At 42.5% G+C, this 22765-nt stretch overlaps 1 protein-coding gene across 2 annotated transcripts in view; it reads left to right on the top strand.

The window, feature by feature from the left end:
* The first annotated feature begins 426 nt into the window (after positions 1–426).
* Positions 427–22765, top strand: part of slc24a4b (solute carrier family 24 member 4b) — a 35070-nt gene continuing 12731 nt past the window's right edge. For both annotated transcript variants that reach the window (XM_061812779.1, XM_061812778.1), the window contains exons 1-3: positions 427–1085; positions 8514–8621; positions 19950–20026. In XM_061812779.1, the coding sequence (XP_061668763.1) occupies positions 917–1085; positions 8514–8621; positions 19950–20026 (354 nt within the window). In that variant the 5' untranslated portion in view covers positions 427–916. The remainder of the gene's footprint in view (positions 1086–8513; positions 8622–19949; positions 20027–22765) is intronic.

The following is a 22765-nucleotide window of genomic DNA, read 5'->3' as shown; positions in this document are numbered from 1 at the left end:
TTAGTTTTGAAAGTTGAAAAAAAAAAAAAAAACAATGCTTTTTGCGGTTTATATGCATTTCCACATTTTTTTCCCCAGTTTCCCCTCAACGTAGCACTGAGTGTTGGGCTCGAGGTTTCATAACACCGTAAACACAGCAACGGACGATTTGCTGCCTTGCAACGAGTGGCACGACAGGAGGCTCACCAAAATCCTTGCTTTGATCACTCGGTGCAAAATAACGTGACAGCTGATTGACGAGTTGGCGCGCGCCGCGGCCGCCGGAGGAGCCCACTTGTCTCATCGCGAGTGAGGGTGGGAGTGGATGAAGGTCGGGCCGGGGAGGAGGAGGAGGAGGAGGAGGAGGAGGACAGTGCTCCGGGGGAGGGGGGGGGGGCGGAGTTTGACTCTGCTGCACGAGCACGACTGCTGCTGCCCGAGTGTGACAATTAACCTCCGCGCACGCGCACGCACGGGGGACATCAGGTGCAGGTGCGTGGACCCGCACCCCACGCAGCTGAGCGAGCCCACGGTTGATGACGGGACGTCGGCGCATTTGGACGCAAAAGCAACAGCGGGCGGAGAAAGGGGGCTTCTTTTTGAGAGTGCGTGGGGGGTTTTTTTTTTTTTTTTTGGTAACCCCCTCCGCCACCTTACCTTCACTCCACTCATCTCCACGGGACAACGTGCACGCCGGAGTGGGAGCCCGCCCGCCCCCGCCTTATCCCTTCACCCAATTAAATACTGAAATGAGGACCTCATCTCGGCAGGGTTTATTTGTAAAACATATTTAAAAAAAAAAAAAAAAAGAAGAAGACGAGGTGATCTGGGCGCCCTCCTCTCCGGTTATTTTCAAGGACGCCGACCGAGAGATTAAAAAAAAAAAAATAATCAAATTGAAGGGAATCAAAGTGGCCGACGGGAGGAGGAAGGAGCCATGGAGCGGGACGACAGCGTGAAGGCGCCCGAGAAGAAGAAGAAGAGGAGCATCATGGCGAAGATCTTTAAAGTTCGCAAAAGGAGGGAGATGCTCTTTGTACAGGTGTGCTTCATCTGCAGTGCCCTCTTCGTGGCGTGGACCATGTCGGCGCTGCTGACCAAAACAGGTGAGCGCGTGGACCGTGGACACGCACATTTGCCGCACGCGATATCTGCATTATAATCACGCGCCACGACCATCTGATCCGTCGCCGGAACCAAGGGCACGTGAATGCAACATCGGTGCATTTTAATCATATCCTCCCGATCTTGCTTGCGTGCATGTTTGCGTAAATACGCAACCGTACACCGATGAATCTTTTTTTTTTTCTACATTTTTTTTCCATTATTTTTTTTTTTTTTAATGTTGCACCGTATTGCCGCAGTGTGCGCGCCGTGTGGCAGCTGCACATTTTCATTTGAGGAAGGAGGCACGGGCGCGTAATCACGGCACACGCACGCCGCCTCCTGCTTTCACATGCATACGCGCGCGCACACTCTCCACCGGACCGGGATTCTGCTCGATTCGTCTTTTTTTTTGTTTTTGTTTTTGCAGAACCAGCACGCGCACGCTGTGTACATAGCGATGGAGGCTTGATTTTTTTATTATGATTATTGCAATGAGCCCACACAAGTGTAATGGAGATGAGCGGTCATGTGTGGTGCGTGTCATGTCCCACGCACCCTCCGCCCCCCCCCCCTTCCCCTCATGTCAAAAGTCTTCCCTTTAGGCCCGTGCAAACACTGCCATGCACAAGCATCCCAAACGCAACACAAACGCAGTTATGTAATCTAACCGCCACCCTTGCAATTTCGGCTGTGCGCACCCCCCCCCCAAAAAAAAAAACGGCCATCCGAGGTCAACTAGTGGACAAGGTGCTGAGGAAAGATGTCAATGTGGTTTGACTAAATATTGCCATAGAAAAGATGTTCTTAATGTTGCATTTTAATGCAAAATGCACTTTTTTTTTCAAGAAATCATGATTCTGAGGTAGCAAATTTGTTGAGCATACTCTTATTCATGCATATCTGCGGATTCCCCCCACCCCCAACACGTCCACTGCTACTAATAAGGCACGAGTAAAAATTAGAGTATAAGTATAATTGATAATTTGATGCCAATGTGTATTTTACTACTTAACCTGAAAAGACTAAAATAGCAAAGGTAGTAATTACTGTCAGCCATTTTATCACTTTTTACTCGGATACATGGGCTACTCTCATTTTCAAAATATGTATAGAGTGCACCCCCGCTTTTAGCTGTGTCCTCGTACAGTTAGTGCCAAGTCCCTTGAGAGGTGTGATATAAATTAAAGATATTGCTATTCATTTATATTATTTAAGAATATTAACAGGCAATTTTAAAATAATTATGTACATATTGTTTTCAGGAGTGTGGGGAATATATTTGCAAACGTCTCGCGTTTGTCTTGGTCCTTAACAGCAATATTCATGTACTGAAGAAGTCCAATAATCACAATTACACCCTCCATCCATTTTCTTTGCCGCTTATCCTCACAAGGGTCTCGGGGAGTGCCGGAGCCTATCCCAGCTATCAGCAGGCAGGAGGCGGGGTACAACCTGGAGTGGTTGGCAGCTAATCGCAGGGCACGTAGAGACAAACAGCCACACTCAAAATGACACCTTGGGGCAATTTAGAGTGTCCAATTGATGTTGAATGTTTTTGGGATGTGGGAGGAAACTGGAGCGCTCTGAGAAAACCCACGCAGGCACGGGGGAGAACATGCAAACACCACACAGGTGGGGCCGGGGATTGAATCCAGGTCCTCAGGACTGTGAGGCCAACGCTTTACCAGATGTTCCACCACAATTACACCCCTTTAAAAAAAAAAAAAAAAAAAAAAAAGCTACCGCCAATGTAGATAGAAAAATTAACATCCAATCCAAGAAAAAATGGAAGATGAGGCATAAACACACGAACATTTTGGACAAGAATCCATTTGCTGAACGGGCCTTGCTGGTGTTTGTGAGGTAAAGACCGGGTTAGTCCCACCAAACGACCTTTCGAGGTTATGAATGACATCATACGGCACAAAAATGCACTTTCAGCTAGCACCATAGTCACCATTTTTTCCCCATCTATGGCAGAGAAGTGTTTTTACAAGTATATTTGTACTGCAAATATGACTTCTAGTGCATTAGCACAGGTTATTGATAGCCAACTCCGTTCCGACTCGTGTACCAATTGTACAATACGTTGCCGCCGCGGGAACGGAACTTTGAAAACCAAGGACCGCCTCTGCACGGGTACCACTCGTAACAGAACCTAATAAAAACCGTTTAAAATGCGTTGCTGTCAAACCGTTACTTTTTTGTTAATTGCTCCGAATGTGACGCGCCGGAGTCATCTGACAGCGAGCCCATCTCACGTATCGAATTGTTGTCAGTGCGTCGCTAATGCAGTCCGCGCACACACTCGGAGTGCTCCTCGCATTAAGCTCTTTCTGACCCCGTCGTGGGATGCGTCCATCTGCACCCACTCAGCCTCCGACGGGGGCCGCAGAGAGCATCTGTAAATTTGCCTCGTGCCGCAGTAGATCTCCCGGCGAGATACACTGGGACTTTTATTAATTACATTAAAAACAACAAGAGGATTAAATGATTATTCTGGAATGATATCATACATGCAAAGCTCTCATCTCCAAAGGCATCTTTTTTTTTTTTTTTTTTTTTTGCTGGCTAAAGTGAGTTTGTCCTTTTTTTTTTTTCTATATAGTGGACACACACGCATCCCTAATGGCTTGCCTTAATCAAGTATGCCTGACGTAGGCAGTCATAACCATGCTGGAACAGTTTTTTAAAAAAATTTAAAAAAAAAAAAAAAAAGATTGAATTGCTCGTCTGCAGCCGCACGACAACTCCGTACGTGAGAACGGCAGAAATCCCCTCTGACCCCAAGAGACCCGCTGTAATCAGATCTGTCTAATTGAGTAGATCTTTCAGAGGAAGGGGCAGAGGCTACGAGGTGGGGAGGGTGGGGTGGGGGGGGGGAATCAAGCAGGCCTTTGTCATGTCACAGGGAAAAATGGCGTGTTGACTTTCAGAACGTTCCTGCCCAGATGGATGAGAGTTTTAATGCACCTTTGCCGGGTCGTATAATGCCATAAAGGGAGCCGAGGCGTGGCGCGCTGCCTCGCACGCCGATGTGCGTGTCGTAGATATGTGCGGGACAAAGCTTTTGAAGAATCACGGCAGGGCTCATATAGTTTGAGCTTTTTGTGTCCTAGTGTTTTTTTTCTCATTGCTCTTGTGAGACTACCGAAGCCGAGCGTGTTCGCGGCCCGGCGAGATTGATGGACGGATGTTTGTCCTTGGTCCGTCCCGCCGCTTCCCTGATTGAACGGAGCTGGAGGATGTCCTCCCCCCCCCCCCCTGCACCCCAGCGAAGCGGCGCCTCCTCCGCCTCGCTCTGCTCGTCGCTGCCGCGATTCATGCGCAGGTGCCGCCGCTGTGGCCCCGCTGCGGTTCATTTATTTGGCGGAGAAGAGTGGCACGCGGTTCGTTTGCTGCTTTGACCCCAAAGACGTGCGTTGACGTCAAATGGCATCAAATGTGGCACACTTTTATGAGATGTGCTGTAGGATGGAACGTGGTTGTTCACCACAACATCCTTTTTGTTTGGTACAAGTTAGTTGTTTTGCTGCAAAGTCGATGAGGTCATGCGGGACCTTTCCAATGATAATCTTAAGCTCCACCCCCCTTAGCCATGTCCCACAAAAATGGCGAATTTTGTTTTGAAGTCGATTCTCCATCGCGTATTCCAGATAATTTTGGGGTATGTTTTTTTTTTTTTTTTTTTTTGCCAAATGCGTTGGACCTGTCCAAGAGAGTTCTACAGGGAGGTCTTGAGTATTTCACACAAGGATATGTACAAAGAATTAAGATTTTGGACAGAGCAGGACGCAATGTCAGAGTTAGTGAAATGTTGCCGATTGATGCAAAAAAAAAAAAAAAAAAAAAAAAAAAGTTTGACGCCTCACAAACTTCATATTGAAATCCAACAGGATAAAATAGTGGTAAAATAATAAATAAAATAGTATCGTACTGCGCATGTAAAGCAGGGTGAGTACTTTTTCTGCGAGCCTTAATCCATCATAGACAGTTCGCCAACTGTGTTTTAGGCTTTGGAAAATGAATCAAGCGGGCTGCCTGTAACCTAGCAAGGTATCGTTCATCGGAATTGTACGTTCCCCAAGCGCATTTGAGTACCATTTTCTTCATAACATTAACGTTTCCAAGCGCGGGCTACTGACAACCAGCATTGCTCGTGGGACAATACGGCGAGAGGGGCGTGTCAAGCCAGGGGTTAAGACAATGCAGCTATCTGATTGGATATTATTGAACGAGTGATTGATAGGTCGGAGAGGTCCATCGGCTGTGGCGTGAGAACACGAAGAATAGAATGACGCCGAGCTGAAGTGGAACTTCTGTAGTCAAACGTCCCCATTGCAGTTGGAATTCAGACAATGTAGACCTCCCAAAGTTTGCATACTTCAAACATCCGCCTTGCACCCAGAGGTGCTGTCAGGGATTTGTGATTCTTTGGGGGGTGGGGGGGGGGGGGAGGGAATATCTTTTGGCCTCTACACTTCAATGCCCCATTTAAAGTGCAATTTTCCAGGGCCCTGTCAGTCATTGGCCCTTAGAATCGTCATCGTTCCCCCCCCCAACCCTGATGCATGTAGTCAAGCGTGCCTCACAAGAGTTCACTTGCCACTTTTTTTTTTTTTTTGTGTGCAACATTTAGGCCAAAAAACGGCTCAGCATCAACCCTTGCAAATGTGAAAATAGCGCAACAATATACACTGTAAGTTGCGTGAATTAAGGGAATGGAACCGCCATCAACCTTCCAAGCAGTTGTTGGTTTTGCATTTTATTAAGAGTGGTCATCTTGTTTTTAGTCATCTGTACAATGATGCTGAAAATATTTCACAGTTGGGAAAAACGTGAAATTGGCACTCAACTGGCATTGCGACAGTTTGTGTTCTCTTTCTAAAGGTTCCACTGTGCGACGCTGGTTTATGCATCACAGCATGTAATGGGCATCCCCAAAAATCATACAAATACACTCGCTAACACCTGGGAGGTGACAACTAAGCATTTATTTATTTATTAAAATTTTTTCATTTATTTTTTTTTTTTACACTTGAATTCTGCCTATTGTGGTTGTTGTGATCACATTTCCCATTTGGAATGAATTGACTTTTTCCTCTTTACGTGTTGTTCAAATGTGATCGCGAATGATCGTTTTTGGTGCGCAACGTAAACGCTCATGTTGCGCACCAAAAACGATTCTTCCCGACACTTAATTGCAGTCTACATTTACCTACAAGTTAAGACGACGTTTGCATTTAGATCACAGCGTAAGCACAGATTTGGAGCTGGTGGAATGCTACAGTTGAAGATGGCGAGTTTCTGGGGAAGTAATGAGAGTAATAGATAAACTTCTGAGATTTGTGTGAACGGAAACTGCTTTTATTACAAAAAATGGTTATATATTTTTTTTTTTGTCAAAGAAGTGAGGAAATCAGACGGTTTGGTCTTTGTAGATCTCCAGGAAGAACAAACTTCCTTCCTTTTTACAAACACATTTTTAAATCAAAGGTGAGATGAGTTAGTAGAGGGTCATTATTTAATACCACACCAGGGAGTATTAAAAAAAAATATGATACCGAGGCCTTATGGTCTCAATACATTTATTAGTGGTGTGACTTTGAGCTTGTCATTTGTCAAGAAAATATGGGTCAGTTAGTACATTTAAGCTACTTTATTAATTAGTTAAAGGTATTTTAGTGACTGTGGCACAGTGAGTAGCTGGTAAAGAGTTGGCCTCAGTTCTGAGGACCCGGGTTCGAGACCCGCCCCGCCTGTGTGGTGTTTGCAAGGGTTTTCTCCAGACACTCCGGTTTCCTCCCACATCCCAAAAACGTGCAACATTAATTGTAGGCGTGATAATGAGTGTGGCTTTTTGTCTCCATGGCAACCAGTTTGGGCTGTACCCCGCCTCCTGCCTGATGACAGCTGGGATAGGCTGTAACACTCCCCGCAACCCTCGTGAGGATAAGCAGTTAGGAATATGAACGGGTGGATGTTTTAGTGACTTGGGTGGTCTTTATATTGATATATTGGCAATGGCCAGTCAGCACTGTCCCATTTGCATGTGAATCTACACTGTACTTGAAAAAAAAATATGGCGTTGACGTGCATGAAATCAGTTTGAGTATGAAATCAAGATCTTTGGCCACTGTGATGCGTTAAAGGTTGCACACACTAGTCAGTGAGGGGGAAAGACAATAACCCTTTTTTTTTTTTTTTTTTTTTTTGTCTCTGAGGGAAATGACCTTTGCTTTAGTTGTGTAAAACATTTTTAACCATATACGCTTCATTACTTTCTAAAGCAAGTAGTTTTGCATACATTAGGTACTTGCAGAAAGTATTTGAATCCTATCTGGGGGTGTGTTAGATTTTCAACGTTGTTCTTCCGCTGCAGAATTCTGGTTTGATAACGTTGAATGTTTTGTAACCGCACTTGATCTCAACACGGGCCAAAAATAGGATTGCGTTCTCAGTCCTAGTCACATTTGGACTTATTTGTTGAACGGACACATTCTGGCTGGCAAAGACGCGTTTGAAGTTTTTATTTTTCTATTATTAACCTCATACTTTGACCAGGCTATGACTTTTTTTTTTTTTTTTTGGTGTTTGATATAAAAATGCTATCATACGGTTTATCATTGAAGGATGCCGCTTGAGATCTAATCAATGCACATTCCTATTTTTTTACTTTTAGAATAAACCTACAATGTAAAAAAGAAAAAACCTCCATCTGGCCCAGATATTATTTAACATTAGTTTTTCTTGTGGGACACGCATTACTTCCTCGGCTGCGACTACTCCTCAGGTTTTGCCTTCTGAGGCATTATGAAGTCCTTCACATGCTTAAAGAGACGATTATGACCGTGTCATGTGAGCGGGCTTTCACAAGCGCGTTCTGCGTGACCTAACAAGCAGAAGTCAGCCTGACTAGTTGGCCGTATTGCATGCTCTTGTACAACAATTAGGCCCTCGCGTCACCCTGACCGACTCATCGCTTTGCACACAGCAAACCGTTTTCTCGTCTTGCCCCAGGCCCTTTGTCATTTTTGTGCGGCAACAAATGAATATTTAAAACAAACAAAAAAAAAGGGTAATTTTAAACTCATCTGGACTGGCTGGTATGATTATTTTATTTATTTTTTATACAAGATATTTAGGACTGCAGTGCTTGTCCTCATTACAGAGGCTTAAGAGCAGAGGAAAAGTGTGCAACAGCTTCATCTTCCCAAAAAAAAAAAAAATAATAATAAAAGGCAGGGGATTGAGAGTGACAACCATTCTTGATAGAATCCAACCATGACAAATTTGTGAGGTTTTCCCTAAAAGTAAACCCACCGTATGTTCACTCTTACCTCAAGTATGTCTTTAGCGAAACATTTTTAGGCTTGCGTGTGTTGAAGACGTCCGGTTCTGAATCGGTTTTGGCGTTTGCTCCGCAGGCCACGGCATGATAATGGAGGACCATCCCGACCCGGAGCGCTGGGGAAGGCGGCTGATGGCGTCGGCGGCTGAAAATGAAACTGAGCCTAAGAACTGTTCAGCACCAGGTACGCTAGCCAAGACCTTGCGTTTTACTGCGCTCGGCCCTGGTTTTATTGCTGCTTTTAGCCCGAGCAGGCACACAATTCTTCAAAAGAAAACTAATTTTGCCGGCCTGATAACTGGCAATCACATTTATGGCAGCCAAATGGGCTCTAATGCATGTTTACAGCTAGTTTTGCTGCCTCTAAATTGCTAAACATGTATCAAAGGTGCATTGGAGCTGTGTGTGTACTGTAACTGAGATCATTAATGGAATTAAGACTGAATCGATTGCTCTGCCTCTCTCTGAAAATCCTTTAGACAGTAATAATTTGAGTAATTATCAGGAAAAATCGATTAGTCATGCAAAACTAGTGGAATTAGCGTAATAAATGACATTACTTACCCGTGTACGTCACAAAGCCTCATTTTGATGAGTCGTAAAGAATTAAAATTGGGTTCAACTTTTTCTTTGGCTTTTTTTTTTTTTTTTTTAATTTGCAACACACATAAAAGTAGCACGGGCCATTAAAATGTTATTAAAAACATTGCATATAGCTAACACTGACAAATGGGCAGTTATGCAAAAGCTTAAGAAGAAGGTTGATAAAGATCTATGAATGGGTTGCCTTTAAAAGAGTAATTCAATTTAAAGTATCAACAATAATTTAAACCATGTGAAAAATGTTATTAGATGAATAATCACATGGTGTAAATAAAACCCCCTAACATTTCGATAATGTTCCCTGTACTGTACATGTTCTCCCTCCCTCTGGGTATTCTGGCTTCGTCCCACCAGAGCTGGCTAGATTATGAATCAATGGATGCCATTTATTGTTATCATATGAAACTGTGGTGATGCACGATAAATAAAAAAGAATAAAAATATCTGAGAATTGTACAAGTACGACTGTGGATGCATGTTGACTACAAACACCTACATTACATGCTATGTTTGTGTTTGTTAAAGTGAGACAGGACATGTTTTGGTGATTGAAATATTTTTGTCCAACTTGCAGCTTCATCTCCGTATCCTTTTTGTGAAAGATTCATAACAATTTGGCATTACAGTTTTACTTTTGCTGGGACTGTTTTCATCTGCTTCAATGCAATTAATAAACACTAAAAGGCAATTTAAGTATCACATTAACCGCAGTGCAGCCAGGATGTATTCGGATTTATCGGTGGCTAAAAATATAAATTTTATTGGGCCGTCTTCAATATATATATATATATATTTTTTTTTGTAAGACAAGCAAATGTGGTACGACGGTTTTGTGCGTGACACTGGATGTTCTATTTTAGAAGACATGGCAGTGATTCACCGTGGCCTGTGGCCATTCTCCCAGACTTAATCATCTAAAGAGTCATTTCAAGCTACAATCGGTAATTATTTAACCAAATGGGGTGCAAGTGAATGCGAGGACTCGTTTTTTTGTGTATCATACAGTATGGAGGCCTGCAGGGGCGCAGACGATTTGGTTGTCATTTAAAGTGTCACAAACTGCCCAGCGGGGCAGAACGAGCTATTATTTCATTTCTGCTCACAACAGGGCACATCCCCCCCTCTCTCTGGAATGATTGAAATGATCTGATTTCACCAATTATTAAACTCAACCTAACTTGATTTTGCACGGTTTAAAATGATAATGTTCTCGGTTTTTCTTTGTCGCAGCATAACAGTAGGGGCTGATTGACTAGATTAAAATCCTGGAAGTTTTCTTGAATAGAAGCGTAATCCTTTAAAGATTAACCCCCCCGCACTCAGCCCCACCCTCTGCCAAAAATTCCCCTCGTGTACCAGACTGTACTTCACATCCTGCATCCCCTCATTAACTTCTGAACTGGGCACCCTCGCCCCTCGCAACCGCTCTGCTTTGTCAGCGTGAGTCAGACATCTGACTCGTATCATCGCGCAAATAATCCCGTCACGGGCACACGCATCGCTTTGTCGCAAAACCGATTGCTTTGTTCCGGCCAATTGTGGGCCACATGATTCGCTCTGATTGTTCCTGCAAATTTGTTTTTTTTTTTTTTTTTTTAATTTATTTTTTTTTCCCCACTCCTGCGGACAGAAGTCACGTCTCTTCTCATCGATCGGATCTTATTTCTTCGACACACTTCGGTCTGTTTTATAGCTTCCTCGCAGGTGATGGACATTTTACGGCCCTTTTTGTGCTAGGTGCCAAATATTTCTTTTTAAGACTCCATCCTGACACAAATACCCGTAAATGGTAAACTCACTAGATTTACCCGACCAGGAACTCTTTGGCATCCCGGGTTATATTCAACGCAACCTTTGTAATGCTGTTTGGCATATATAAAAGTTTAGGATTTTGTTTGTACACTTATAAGAAATGTGACATCTGGATTTGATAGATTCTGTACTTTGATTTAAACAAAAGGCCAAAACAATCGTATAACAGTGTTCAATGATAAATGAACCCCTTGATGTACGCCGAGTCCTCGGTCTATGACTGAGATCCATTCCGACTGTAGTGACTTGACTCGAATTTCGACTTAAGTTGGGTTCCACCATTAAAGTCAGAATTTACATCAAAATACTTTGTATAAAAAACAAGTACGTGGAATTAAACAAGATGAGGTACTTGGGATTACTGCTGAGAGGTGGATGGAGAAAAGGGGAGGCTGTGCTTAGCTATTGCAAAGAAACCTGGTCCTCAGTCCTCTCCATCTCGACAAGTATCAAAGAACTGTATTTTGTGATCATTGTGTCCGACAGGAATGGAACCCTTCACAAGCGCTAGGATATGGGCTTTGTCTTTAATAATTGTCACCACGGTCGACCGACTGAAGCCTTGGTGGTGTTGGTGTCTCTCCTTTCTCCAAACTTTTTATGATCTTGAGCTTCGTTTCCATGGCAATGGACTTTCTTTTGGCTGCAGAAGTATTGCTAAAAGACGCAGCTTTCTTCTTTAAGGTGATAATCTCTAAAAAAGGAGGGTGAAAAATGCGAAGATACTCCTGGCGCACAAACCGGGACAAGCATTAGCCAGACAAAATGGCGGCCGGGGAAAGTCAAGTAAAGTCAAAACGTCTCGGGTCGAGACAGTCTTAACCCGAGGACTCCCTGTATATTTAACCACCAAGTGAAAATGGTAGTCAGTTTCTGTCTTTAAAACGTTAGCATCTGCTCACTATGAGCTAGCGATGCAACCAACTGCTTGTCCGCCTGTTCTGATCTAAAATAATATTCATATTTGCTTGGCTGCAATTGGAGTTGTGGCAGACTCGCAGTAAATGTCCACTCTTCTGGAGAATGTTGTCGTATCTTTAGATTTTTAGCAGCATGGAGGTCCACTATTGTTATGCAGTTATATCCTCAATTTGTCAGCATGGAAATTTTAAGGAGATTCTTTTCCCAGTTTATTTTCAAGCGCTGTGTAAAATGGACCTTGGGTGTCTCATCAAATGTATTTTTCCTGGGGAAAAAAACTCCAACCAAACTCATTAAAACCACGTAAAAATGGGACTGTAGGTGAAAATTTTCAGATAATTTGCAAAAACACTTAATCGTGGAGAAGTAAAAGTACATATGTCAGAATTGAGTGAGATACGATTTTCTTCCTGTGCTAGGACGTTTATAATCATTTAAGGTATTTTTTTTTCTTCCCCCTCCTGAGTTAAAAAAAAATCCAGTGGCCAAACACTACAAATCCAATGTATCCCGGTGGAATACAAATCGGCGTATAATCACCCGCGTTGACTCCACTGCGCCGACAAAATTGACTTTCCCTCGAGAGGGAAGCACCAGGTGGAAATGTTCGGCGGCTCGATAGGGCGTCTGCAGGCGGGCGTTTATATCCTGGGCGAATGCAACTGCCGAGGCTCCTTTTAACTGCGCTGGACGGCTAACACTTGACTTCCCTTATCGTTAGTGGTTGGAGCGTCCCGAAGTGCTGCTGCTGATTTGACATTTATCTTTTTGTGCCTTTGTATTGATGTTCTTGCTTGGATGTGTTACCTTCTAGTTGTGTCGAGTGTGAAGCTTTAGCAGGGGTGTCGAAATCATTTTTGTCGCCGGCCACATTGTTGTTACGGTTTCCATCAGAGGGCTGCTATGACTATGAAGCTATAAATATTTTATCACCCCATCAGATTTACACACAATTTATGAACTTGTTGTGGAATCGGTAATTAAGTGTGTGATGGGTTTTTCATCTATTGTTCATGTTTGGTAACAAATGCTTGTAATATATCCACACTTTTATATATGAAAGTTTGGTAGATTTTTCACAAGAATCACAGACGTTGACACACTAAATTTGTCTTCCTGGCCACATAAATTCATGTGGCGGGCCGGATCTGGCCCCCGGCACTTGAGTTTGACACCTGTACTTTGTCCTGCTCCAGGTCTTGTCCAGTCCAGAAGTGTTTTCCCGCGTGCTTTAAATGATTTGATTGGGCGTTCAGGCAGATTTGTGACCTTGATGCTGAAGACGGGACTCTGCCAAATGTGATGCGCACACAACTGGAAGGAAAAAGGAATATAAAATAAAGCGACTTGAACATATAGTTCATCACATTTCATGCTAAAGGTGACAATTTTTAGATTACTACAGTTTAGTTTTTCCAAAACAATTGATGAAACTTTGAAGTATTACTCTGCTGCAACTAGTAGAGGCGCTCTTGATTTTGAGTTCACTAGTTTGTGGTCTTAAAAGCTCACCGGCAGAGATGTCGGATGATCCAAGACATCTAAATATTGCTTTCGCTTTCACCGTGGCAACCAACTAGTTGCCGACTACCGTAATTCCCGGCCTACAAAGCGCACGTGGTTGTAAGCCTCGGTAAACAGTTTAGCGTTAGCGTGAAACTCTTTGTGTACCGAGGCTTATAACCAGGTGAGCTAACGCTAGCACCGCAGAAACTGCAGGGTTGAAAGCATGTGGGGGGGAGGAGTCACTGCTTGTAGGCCGGAATTTACGGTAGTCTACAGGCCAATGAGTTGGCCCTTTTTATTGTTGCACGTATTTACCTTGTTTATCGAACCTGCTCAATAGTGAACCTACGCGTCCAATAATTCAACCCCTGCTCACGTACACCACCTAACACGACTTCATGCCGCTATGTGCATGCGTGTGGGATCGTGCGGAATGTCATGCGACACGAGCATGTGGCTTAATTGACCCCCCAAGAGAGGAGGATCATGGTGTGTGCATACATGCGTGCTTTGCAGTCCTCTGTGCGACGACAAGACTGTGTAGATTGCGTTTTGCTACGCACTAGCGGTGGCTAATTATCTAATTGGCCAATAATGGCCCAGAGGAATCGACACTGTTCGGTTCTCTCGAGTCCGACACGAAACGGTGTTGTGTTCTGGTATGGCTATTCGGCCTCCTACCGTAGCTCAGAAGGTTAGCGGTAGACATCACACACGTTTTATGTCGTTGTGTATCTTTAAGACTGGACCGCAGCGTGCACAGTCATGTGGTAGAACAGACATCACGAGAGGCCGAGCGCTCTCTTACGTAACGCGTCCATTGTCTACAATATTACAAGATTTTGAACAAATGAGTGCCAACAGCTGTATGCTTTGTTTTTTTAATGCTACAGCAATGCAGTGCGAGCTGTTTTGAAGATTTTAGCAAGCCTCTGAAGTTGGGTAATATAAATATTAGTGCTGTTTGATACAGTAGAGCACATTACATTGTTATAAACTTTTCTAAATTAGTGCTTCTCTGAAAGGCTCTATCAAAACTGATAGTTTTGATTGGTATTGGCATAATATTGGATGCTTCGAACTCTTGCAATGGATTACAACATTGTTAGAATTTTTTTTTTTTGTGGTGAAATTTTAGCCTATGCTTCCCATTAGCCTAATATAATTAAACTCAGCAAAATCTCATTTCAAATATCCCCCCCCCAAAAAAGAAAAGCAAAACAAATTTATTTATAGCGCATTTCATACACGATGCGCTTTACATGATTAAAAGTATTAAAATACAAAAATAAAATCATTTGGGGAGGTGGGTAGTACAATTAAAATAGCTTTTCGTGCAAGAAATATCACAGAAAAGTGGAAGCCTTCTAAAATCAAAAGTTAACATTTAAAAATAATTAAAATCTATCCTCCAAGCTGACTGGAAACCAGATGAAAGACTTTATAATTGGAGTTATATTATATTCTCTCTTTGTTCTGGTCAGAACCTGACCTGCAGGATTCTGAAGAAACTGCAGCTGTTTAATGCTCTTTTTGGGGAGTCCAATCAGAAGACCATTACGATAGTCAAGTCGACTTCAAATAAAAGCATGGACAAGCTTCTCCTGGTCTGCTTGACACATGCAAGCCTTCAGTCTAAATATGTTCTTCAGAAGGTAAAATGCAGACTTAGTAATTGATTTGTGACAGTTGAATGACAGGTCATCTTGAAAAAAAAATGTAACCAGCTGACTGTGAAATATTATTATTCTTAAATTTAGCCTCGGGAACGGGTATTTTAAGGAACTTAAATGGATATATGAGGAACAATGTCTTCCTCATGATGGTTGCGCCGCAGACCTCAAACTACACGTGAACGGTCTGTGTGGTCTTCTAATGAGGTGGTTGGATTGCGCTGAGGGGGGGGGGGGGGGGGGATAAGTTTTCTTGCATAAGCAGCCCAGAAAGATGTCCAAACTGAGAATCTGAGGGTTATTTTTAGATTTGTAGCTTAGCTTCTCAAGAAGACTTTTAAATATATATATTTGTTGGCCTTCTTGCCTCGTGGTGGTCCGGAAAGACTTTAATTTTTCATATTCCGTTTTTTTAAAATCATAATTATTATATATTATAATTTTATGTACATTTCATTAGTTCAGAAAAATATTTTCATTTACACTATTTTTGTGTGACTGCAGAGGATTAATTTATACAATCATTTTCTATCTTAAATCTACCTGTCTGAATTATTTCTATTTTTTTAATTTCCTTCACTTTTTTTTTCAACATGTTCATTTGATGATGATGGATCCACTTGGATATATATATATATATATTTTTTTTTTTTAAATCCATGATTTAAGTGCAATAATCCTGATTGTTTCCCAACTTATTTTTAATATTCCAATCAATTTCAGCAGATGTCTGCCCTTTCGTCCCCTCTGAGCTACTTCACAGCTGGACTTCGAAATATGAATTTATCTTTTGTCACCGACTTATTTTTTCCCCAGCAAAGTCACTTTTGCTGTGCGACCGCCAATGTCAGACTGAGCTCATTTAAAGCCGTCAAACGCGACGTGTGACTTAAGTCATCGGCGTCCTCTCGCGTTTGCCGCCCGTCCTTGAGCGGCAAGGAACGATGGCGTTTGTCCGAGCGAGATGCGTCCGCTGTCGGAGAACTGAGAGGTGACCGCAGCTGACCTGAAACCACCTTTGTGGCCACTCAGCCTGAGCTATTCGTATATGTCAGAGGGGGTCGGACATGCTACTAGAGAACATACTGCATGCTTCTACTGTTGAATTATTGATTTCGACTCCTGGCTGTTTTTGAAAATTCACAAACTACTTGTGTGCTAGGAAAATTTTTGTGTCAGTAACTGTTGTAGTATTCAATCTCATCGAATGGCAATGAGCTTTTGGGGGTCCCTCAAGTGTCTGTTCTTGGACCTCTCCTGTTTGGCCTGTATATGTTGCCCATCCATCCGTTTTCCGTATGGATAATCCTCACTAGGAGTGCTGGAGCCTATCCCAGCTGACTGAGTGAGATGCGGGGTACGTCCTGGACTGATCGCCATCAAATCGCAGGGCACATGTAAAAAAACAACCGTCCACATTCATACCTACAGATTCTTCAGAGCTCTCATCTAACCTACTGTACCTTGCATGTTTTTGGGATGTGGGAGGAAACCAGAGTACCCAAAGAAAATCCACATAGGCACGGGGAAAACTCTGGAAAGGCAAGGATAGATTGGAACCTTTGGTCTTCAGAACTGTGAGGCAAAGGTTCGAGGTCCTAAACAATTGTCTACTGTATAGGCTACCCTTGAACATAGAACTCATAGCATATTACTCCAATTCTAAGTTCTCGACACTGGCTGCCAGTCAGCTTTTAGAATAGATTCTAAAGTTCTGCTGCTGGTCTATAAATCACTCACTGATTTAGGTTTTGAATGTGTGAAAGAATTGCTCATGGAATATAAACCCAGTACAACTCTGGGAACTGCAGACTCTGGTCTAATGGGCACAGAGTCCAAAACAGTAATTAGCTATTATGCTGCACATAAATGGAATAAATTGCAAACAAAAGTGACAACATTTTTAAGTCCGATTTTTAAAAACTTGTTTCTCCTGCTTTTCAGAGCAGTTCCACTATTAAATTCTTTCTTGCACTGTTTTCCAATTAGCATGAAAAAAAAAAAAGTTTAAGACGGTGGTGTCAAACTCATTTTTGTCGCGGGCCATGGTAGTCACGATTTCCCTCAGAGGGCCGTGATAGTGAAACCGTAGAAATTCTGGATTGCCTTGTCATGTTTGCACAGGAAACTTATGAACTAGTTCTGGAATCAGAAATCAAGCGTAGTGGGGTTTTCAACCATTGTTCATGTTTGATAATGCAAAAATGCTGATAACATCTCAACATGATCATTTATGATATATGACGATTTGAAATGTTGGGACATATTTTCACAAGAATCGCAGATTTTGACACCAATGATTTGCCTTTGCGGGTCACATAAAATCATGTGGTGGGCCGGATCTGGCCCCTGGGCCTTAAGTTTGACACCCGTGGTTTAAGATATTTTAATACTTTAGTTTCCATCCATTATTAGAGCTGCTTATCCTCACAATGGTTGCGAGAACATTGAGTTACTTTATGGATGAAATGTGCTATGTAACTGCATTTGCTTTGTTTATTGATTTTGTTGGGATTTTCCCCTTCAGTCAACACCTAAACATGCCTGGAATGAAATGAGCCAAAAAAACTACTTAGCTGTCAAGGAATAATCTTAAAAGATAATCTTATAAAACAAAAGCCAAACCAGGCAAAGTAAGAGACTTTAATTGGTAACAATGTCAAAATGAGCGTAAGCTGTATAATAATCTTATTTGATAGTGGCAGACATAAAACGTGCTTTATCTAACCGATAATTTACACAACTTTTTAAAATTCCGCATAAGCGTAACGGATAATAATGAGCATGTGATTGAACAGTTGCATAAATGTTTCCCACAACTATTTTACACAACTTCAAAGCACAGCGTTGTAGTCTTATTCTGAGGTAACTGTGGTTGTGAAGTAACACTTGCATAAATCGATAACATTTACAAAACTTTTAAAATGCTGTACAGTACTCCTGGATAAGGGTTGTAATAAAGTGTGTGTTTTGGGGGGTGGAGGTACTCTGTATAGCTCTGAGGCGCATGACCAGCGCGACAGAATCTCCGAGAATTCCAAAAAGTTAATGCGTCAGTTACATATTGACTGACGATTTGAAACGAGTGGTAAATATAAATTTCCGCACGGGGAATAAAAAGTCCGTCCAAGAGGCGGACGGATGACGTGCGATCAGACGACATGCTACGCTTGCTGCGGCGTTCCAAATGCGTTGGTTCATTCATGTGTGCGCACATCATGGAGTGTAAAATATAAATATATACGCGCGCGCACACACTCGCAACAGTGAGTTTAGGACAGATGCAGTGTGAAGTCTCAGGTGAGCCACGTTCCACTTCACGAGTCCATATGCGACCCCGGCCCAAAACGGGCCTTGACTTATTTTTATACCGTAAGCGCAACACGTCCATCCTGACCCTACAGTTCGCGTCACATAAGCAGGCGTTTGCTCACTGGCGCCGACGATGCTGGATACGCGTATTTGTGAGCGTTACGTGGACCGTACCCTCAGAGAGGAGCCCACATCTGTCAGCCACCATGAACTGTTGAGTCCCCCCCCACCCTGGGAACTTTTTCAACTCCCCATATACTTGGAAATACAGCAGAACCTCTGAGTGTCCCTGAAGTCATGTAATTTGAACAAATATTGCGAAAGATGCGCATTTAAAATTGTCATATGCGGCATTGCCATCGACATAGAGACGTCTTTGGACCTCACTTTAGTTAGCATCAAACAATGGACCTTTCCGACCCATCAATCACTCCTACAGCAATAGCCAATCAGCCACATTGTCTTAAACCCTGGCTTGAAACGCCCCTCTCGCCATACTGTCCCACAAGCAATCCTAGTTGTCAGTAGCGGGCGCTCGGAAAAGTTAATGTTACGTAGAAAATTGTCCTCAGATGCGCTTGGTTAACGTGCAACTCTGTTGAAAGATATCCGGCTCGGTTACAAGCGGCGCTATTGATTCCTTTTCCAAAGCCTAAAACACAGTTGACAAAGTGTCTACGATAGATTAAGGCTTGCAGAAGAGCGCACGCAGAACTAAATGCGGACAATATCAACAAAGAGGGCTGTAAGTTCGAAGGTAAGTGAGGGAGGAGTTTCAATTTGAAATTTGTGAGGCGTCAAATTCCTTTGCATCGATCGCCAGCGTTTCGCTGTAACTCTGACATTGAGTCCTGCTCTGTCCAAAATACCTTAATTCCGTGTACATATCCTTGCGTGAAACTGTTGAACTCTCTTGGACAAGTCTGACGAATTTGGCAAAAAACATACCCCAATATTATCTGCAGTACACGATAATCGACTTCAAATATGTTCTCTTCAATCGCCATTTTGAAAGCTTGTGGGATATGGCTAAGGGGGCGGAGCTTAAGAAGGCCATCGGGAAGGTCCATTGTCTGGCTGTGCGGTTTTTCCACTGTTGCCACTCGTTCCGGTGCTCATCTTATTTTTACACTTGTGTAAATGTTAAAGCGATAGAGCGCGACTGAAGCGCCTCACCTTGGCATTAATATTTAATATTTTCTCTAATTTGGTGTCATTTTATTTATATTTGTAATGACAAAAGGGAAAATGTTATCGGAATCCAAACAAATGGCAATCTTTTCGGAATTAATATTTTGAGGCTTTGTTGGGAAAATGACTCCGTATCGGATCATCAGTTTATTCATTTTTTAACGAAGGCAGTCCCCAGTTAGGTAGTGAAGACGATTAATTGACAGCTAATGATCAGAATATTTAAAAACGACTATTTTGATAACTGGCTAATTTGTTGAGAGGCCTCAACTTCCAGCTATCCAAATTCACAATTTTTCAGCCTCTCTTGTAAATATTCTCAGATTTGGATAGTCTGATGACCAATCAGAGTGATGCTCCCAGTTTGGGGAGGTAGGATTAGGGTGATGGTGTCAGCGGCGGACACGTGCCTCGCTGTCACGCCGCCGATGTCGTGCGTTGACTGTGACATTTCCTCTCTCTCTCTCTCTCTCTCTCTCTCTCTCTCTCTCCAGCAATACACGAGTTCCCCGATGACCTTTTCACCAACAACGAGCGAAAGAACGGCGCCATCCTGCTGCACATTGTGGCGGTAAGAGAGACGAGCTAAATTCTATTTTACTTTTTTTTTTTTTTTTTTTTTTTTTTTACATTCCGACAGAGTAAAATCAAACTTTTTAAACTCACGAGAAAAAGAAGTTATTATAAGTGGAGCAGGTTTATTGATATTTGGAAACGGTAATTTGCTTGAATTAACAAATCCAGTGATGCGGGCCGCAATTCGCGCGCACGGCTCATCTTCAGCGTGCGAGCAAGAGCTACTCTGTATATTAATTTTACAATGCGTGGTGTTGCATATGAAGTTCTTTACTCATTTGGTATTTATGGTAGTTGGTAATCTTCAACCCACTTTAAGGCGGTGACGTCAACTTTGACGCGACTCACGGTTGCGCTTGAAAATGAGGATGAGTCATTTGTGAGTGACTTTATTTTCATGTCATCTGCCATGTTTGGATTCTGACACCCCCTCCACTCCCCCCAACTGTTTAAATTTTTTATTACAGTATGGTATAAGACGCAGGTGTCAAACTTAAGGCCGGGGGCCAGATCCGGCCCGCCGCATGCTTTTATGTGGCCCTAAAAGGCAAATCTCACACCATATAAATGATAACATTGAGATATTACAAGCATTTTTTGTTACAAAACAACAATAGTTGAAAAACCCATTACTCTTGAGTTCTGATTCCAAAAGTAGTTCATAAATTTCATATGAAACTATAATAAATTCTTATGGAGGTAAACCGGAGGTAAAATGTGGCCTGCGAAAAAAATGAGCTGGTTTAAAACATACCAATAAACCTGTATAGGAATTTTTCTGTCGTCATTTTTATTTATTCATAATTACATGACTGCATTGTTTTGGCTAGTTATGTGGATTACTTAAATGAAGTGATTCATAAGATAGCTTTTTTTTTTTTTTTGACAAATCATGCAGTTTATAGCTCTTTCCCTACATTTACTGTGCTCAGGCACATATTTTACTTGGGGAAAAATCTCATGATACTCCATCAAAAAAGTCCCCAAATTAATTATAAAAAAAAAATGTATCCCCTCAATTTAACTAGGCAGTGTAAAAATAATACAACCCAAAGATATTATTCAGTCGTATGAATTGTAATTTAAGAGCTTTCAAATGATCTGCCTTTTACGATACGTAGCCAAATTATTTGGAATAACTCTGAGGCTAATTAAGAGAGAATAATTGTGGGAATTACCGGTTTGGAAGAAAGAACATGACTGTTCGGACATCCTGGACTACAAGAAGAATGTGTTCAAAGCCGCAGCGGTGGTGTGATTATTGTACGCGAGCTCACTTGTACCGCATGCTTGAACACTTAACGTCAGAAGTGGAGGAGTAATGTCCCCTCAGCAGTGCGGGAAACACACAGATGGGCTCTGATGAGCGTTTGTGCAGGTTGCTATGAGAGGGCGTTTTTGGTTTTCACATTCCGGTCAAGATTTGGGCATAGTCTTGTTCTCAAACAGGTGTTACGTTGGAAGCATGAACTTTGTTACTATAACAATCGATTTTATTCATGATTTTTTTTCTTCTTCTTCCGGAATGTACAATTACTAACTCATCGAAAAGGTGACAACTGTCGAGCAGAAATATTGCACCATACCACCTCTGAAAGGGATCGCACATGTTTGCCACTTTCTTCGCCGCTTATCCTTACGAGGGTCGCGGGGAGTGCTGGAGCCTATCCCAGCTGTGAAGAGGCAGGAGCGGGGGGTAGATCCTGAACTGGTTGCCAGCCAAACTGGGGGCACATAGAGACAAACAGCAGCACTCACAGTCACACCTTGGGGCAATTTAGAGTGTCCAATTAATATTGCATGTTTTTGGGTCCATTCCATCTTTTTAATATTGCTGGCTGGAGGTGGATATTTCACTGCAAGCTGCGAGGGGCAATGAGTGACAGCCAGTCACGCCTTCTGTTTCCGATTGGTTGTTTTTCCTCACACATTGTGGTTTAAAAGGAAATAAAAAATCTAAAAGGTACAGGATGGGTCCAGAAGCTTATTCCCCCCCCCCAAAAAAAAAGATAATTTTCCTTATCGAATAAGGCTGCTCATAGTTTTAAAAAAAAAAATTGCCAACTCCCCTTATTAAAATTGCACAACTAAAAGGTATGTAATATTTAGAAGCATTGTGTCATCCTTTTTTGAGTGTGTGTCTGAATGTTCATTATTAAAAGATGAATTTCAAGACTGAGCTGCAGTGCGCCATCCTTTTTCTTCCGCTTGCCTACACTGAAATAACTCGTTTACCTTGACATGCACTGTCAGCTCAGCTGTGCCTGCGCTGCCCCCTGTGGATAGCATAGAGCACCGCAGCAGCCAGCCACTCCTCTCAACACCTGATCTATAATTTATAAATTATACCTCAGCTACCGAAATAGGCCGCCTACCTCCCCGGGCACCCCGTGGGAGCGCGAGCGTGCAAATTCTCCCTTTGGGAGCTGACTTTTTTTTTTTTTTTTTTTTTTTTTTTTTAAAAAGGAGCACACGTTTTGAATCGGGTGCAAATCTTGAATTCCATGTTGACGTTGACGACGTTCCGCCGCTTTCGATTTATGTAGCGGCTATTTATGCTTTTCATCACATCCAGATGACATACAATTGAAGTGGAGGCCATTTTACACTAAAGGGATGCTTGTTTATAAGTCATTTTTACTGTACTTTCGTACAGCCTGATATTTATTAAAAAAAAAAAAAAAAAAAAATTTAAGGTGGCGGCTGGTAAGCAGTGGCCTCACATTTTTGAGGT

The sequence above is a fragment of the Syngnathoides biaculeatus genome, chromosome 23, assembly GCF_019802595.1.
Source record: "Syngnathoides biaculeatus isolate LvHL_M chromosome 23, ASM1980259v1, whole genome shotgun sequence".
NCBI lineage: Eukaryota > Metazoa > Chordata > Actinopteri > Syngnathiformes > Syngnathidae > Syngnathoides > Syngnathoides biaculeatus.
This window is presented reverse-complemented; position numbering and strand designations above follow the sequence as displayed.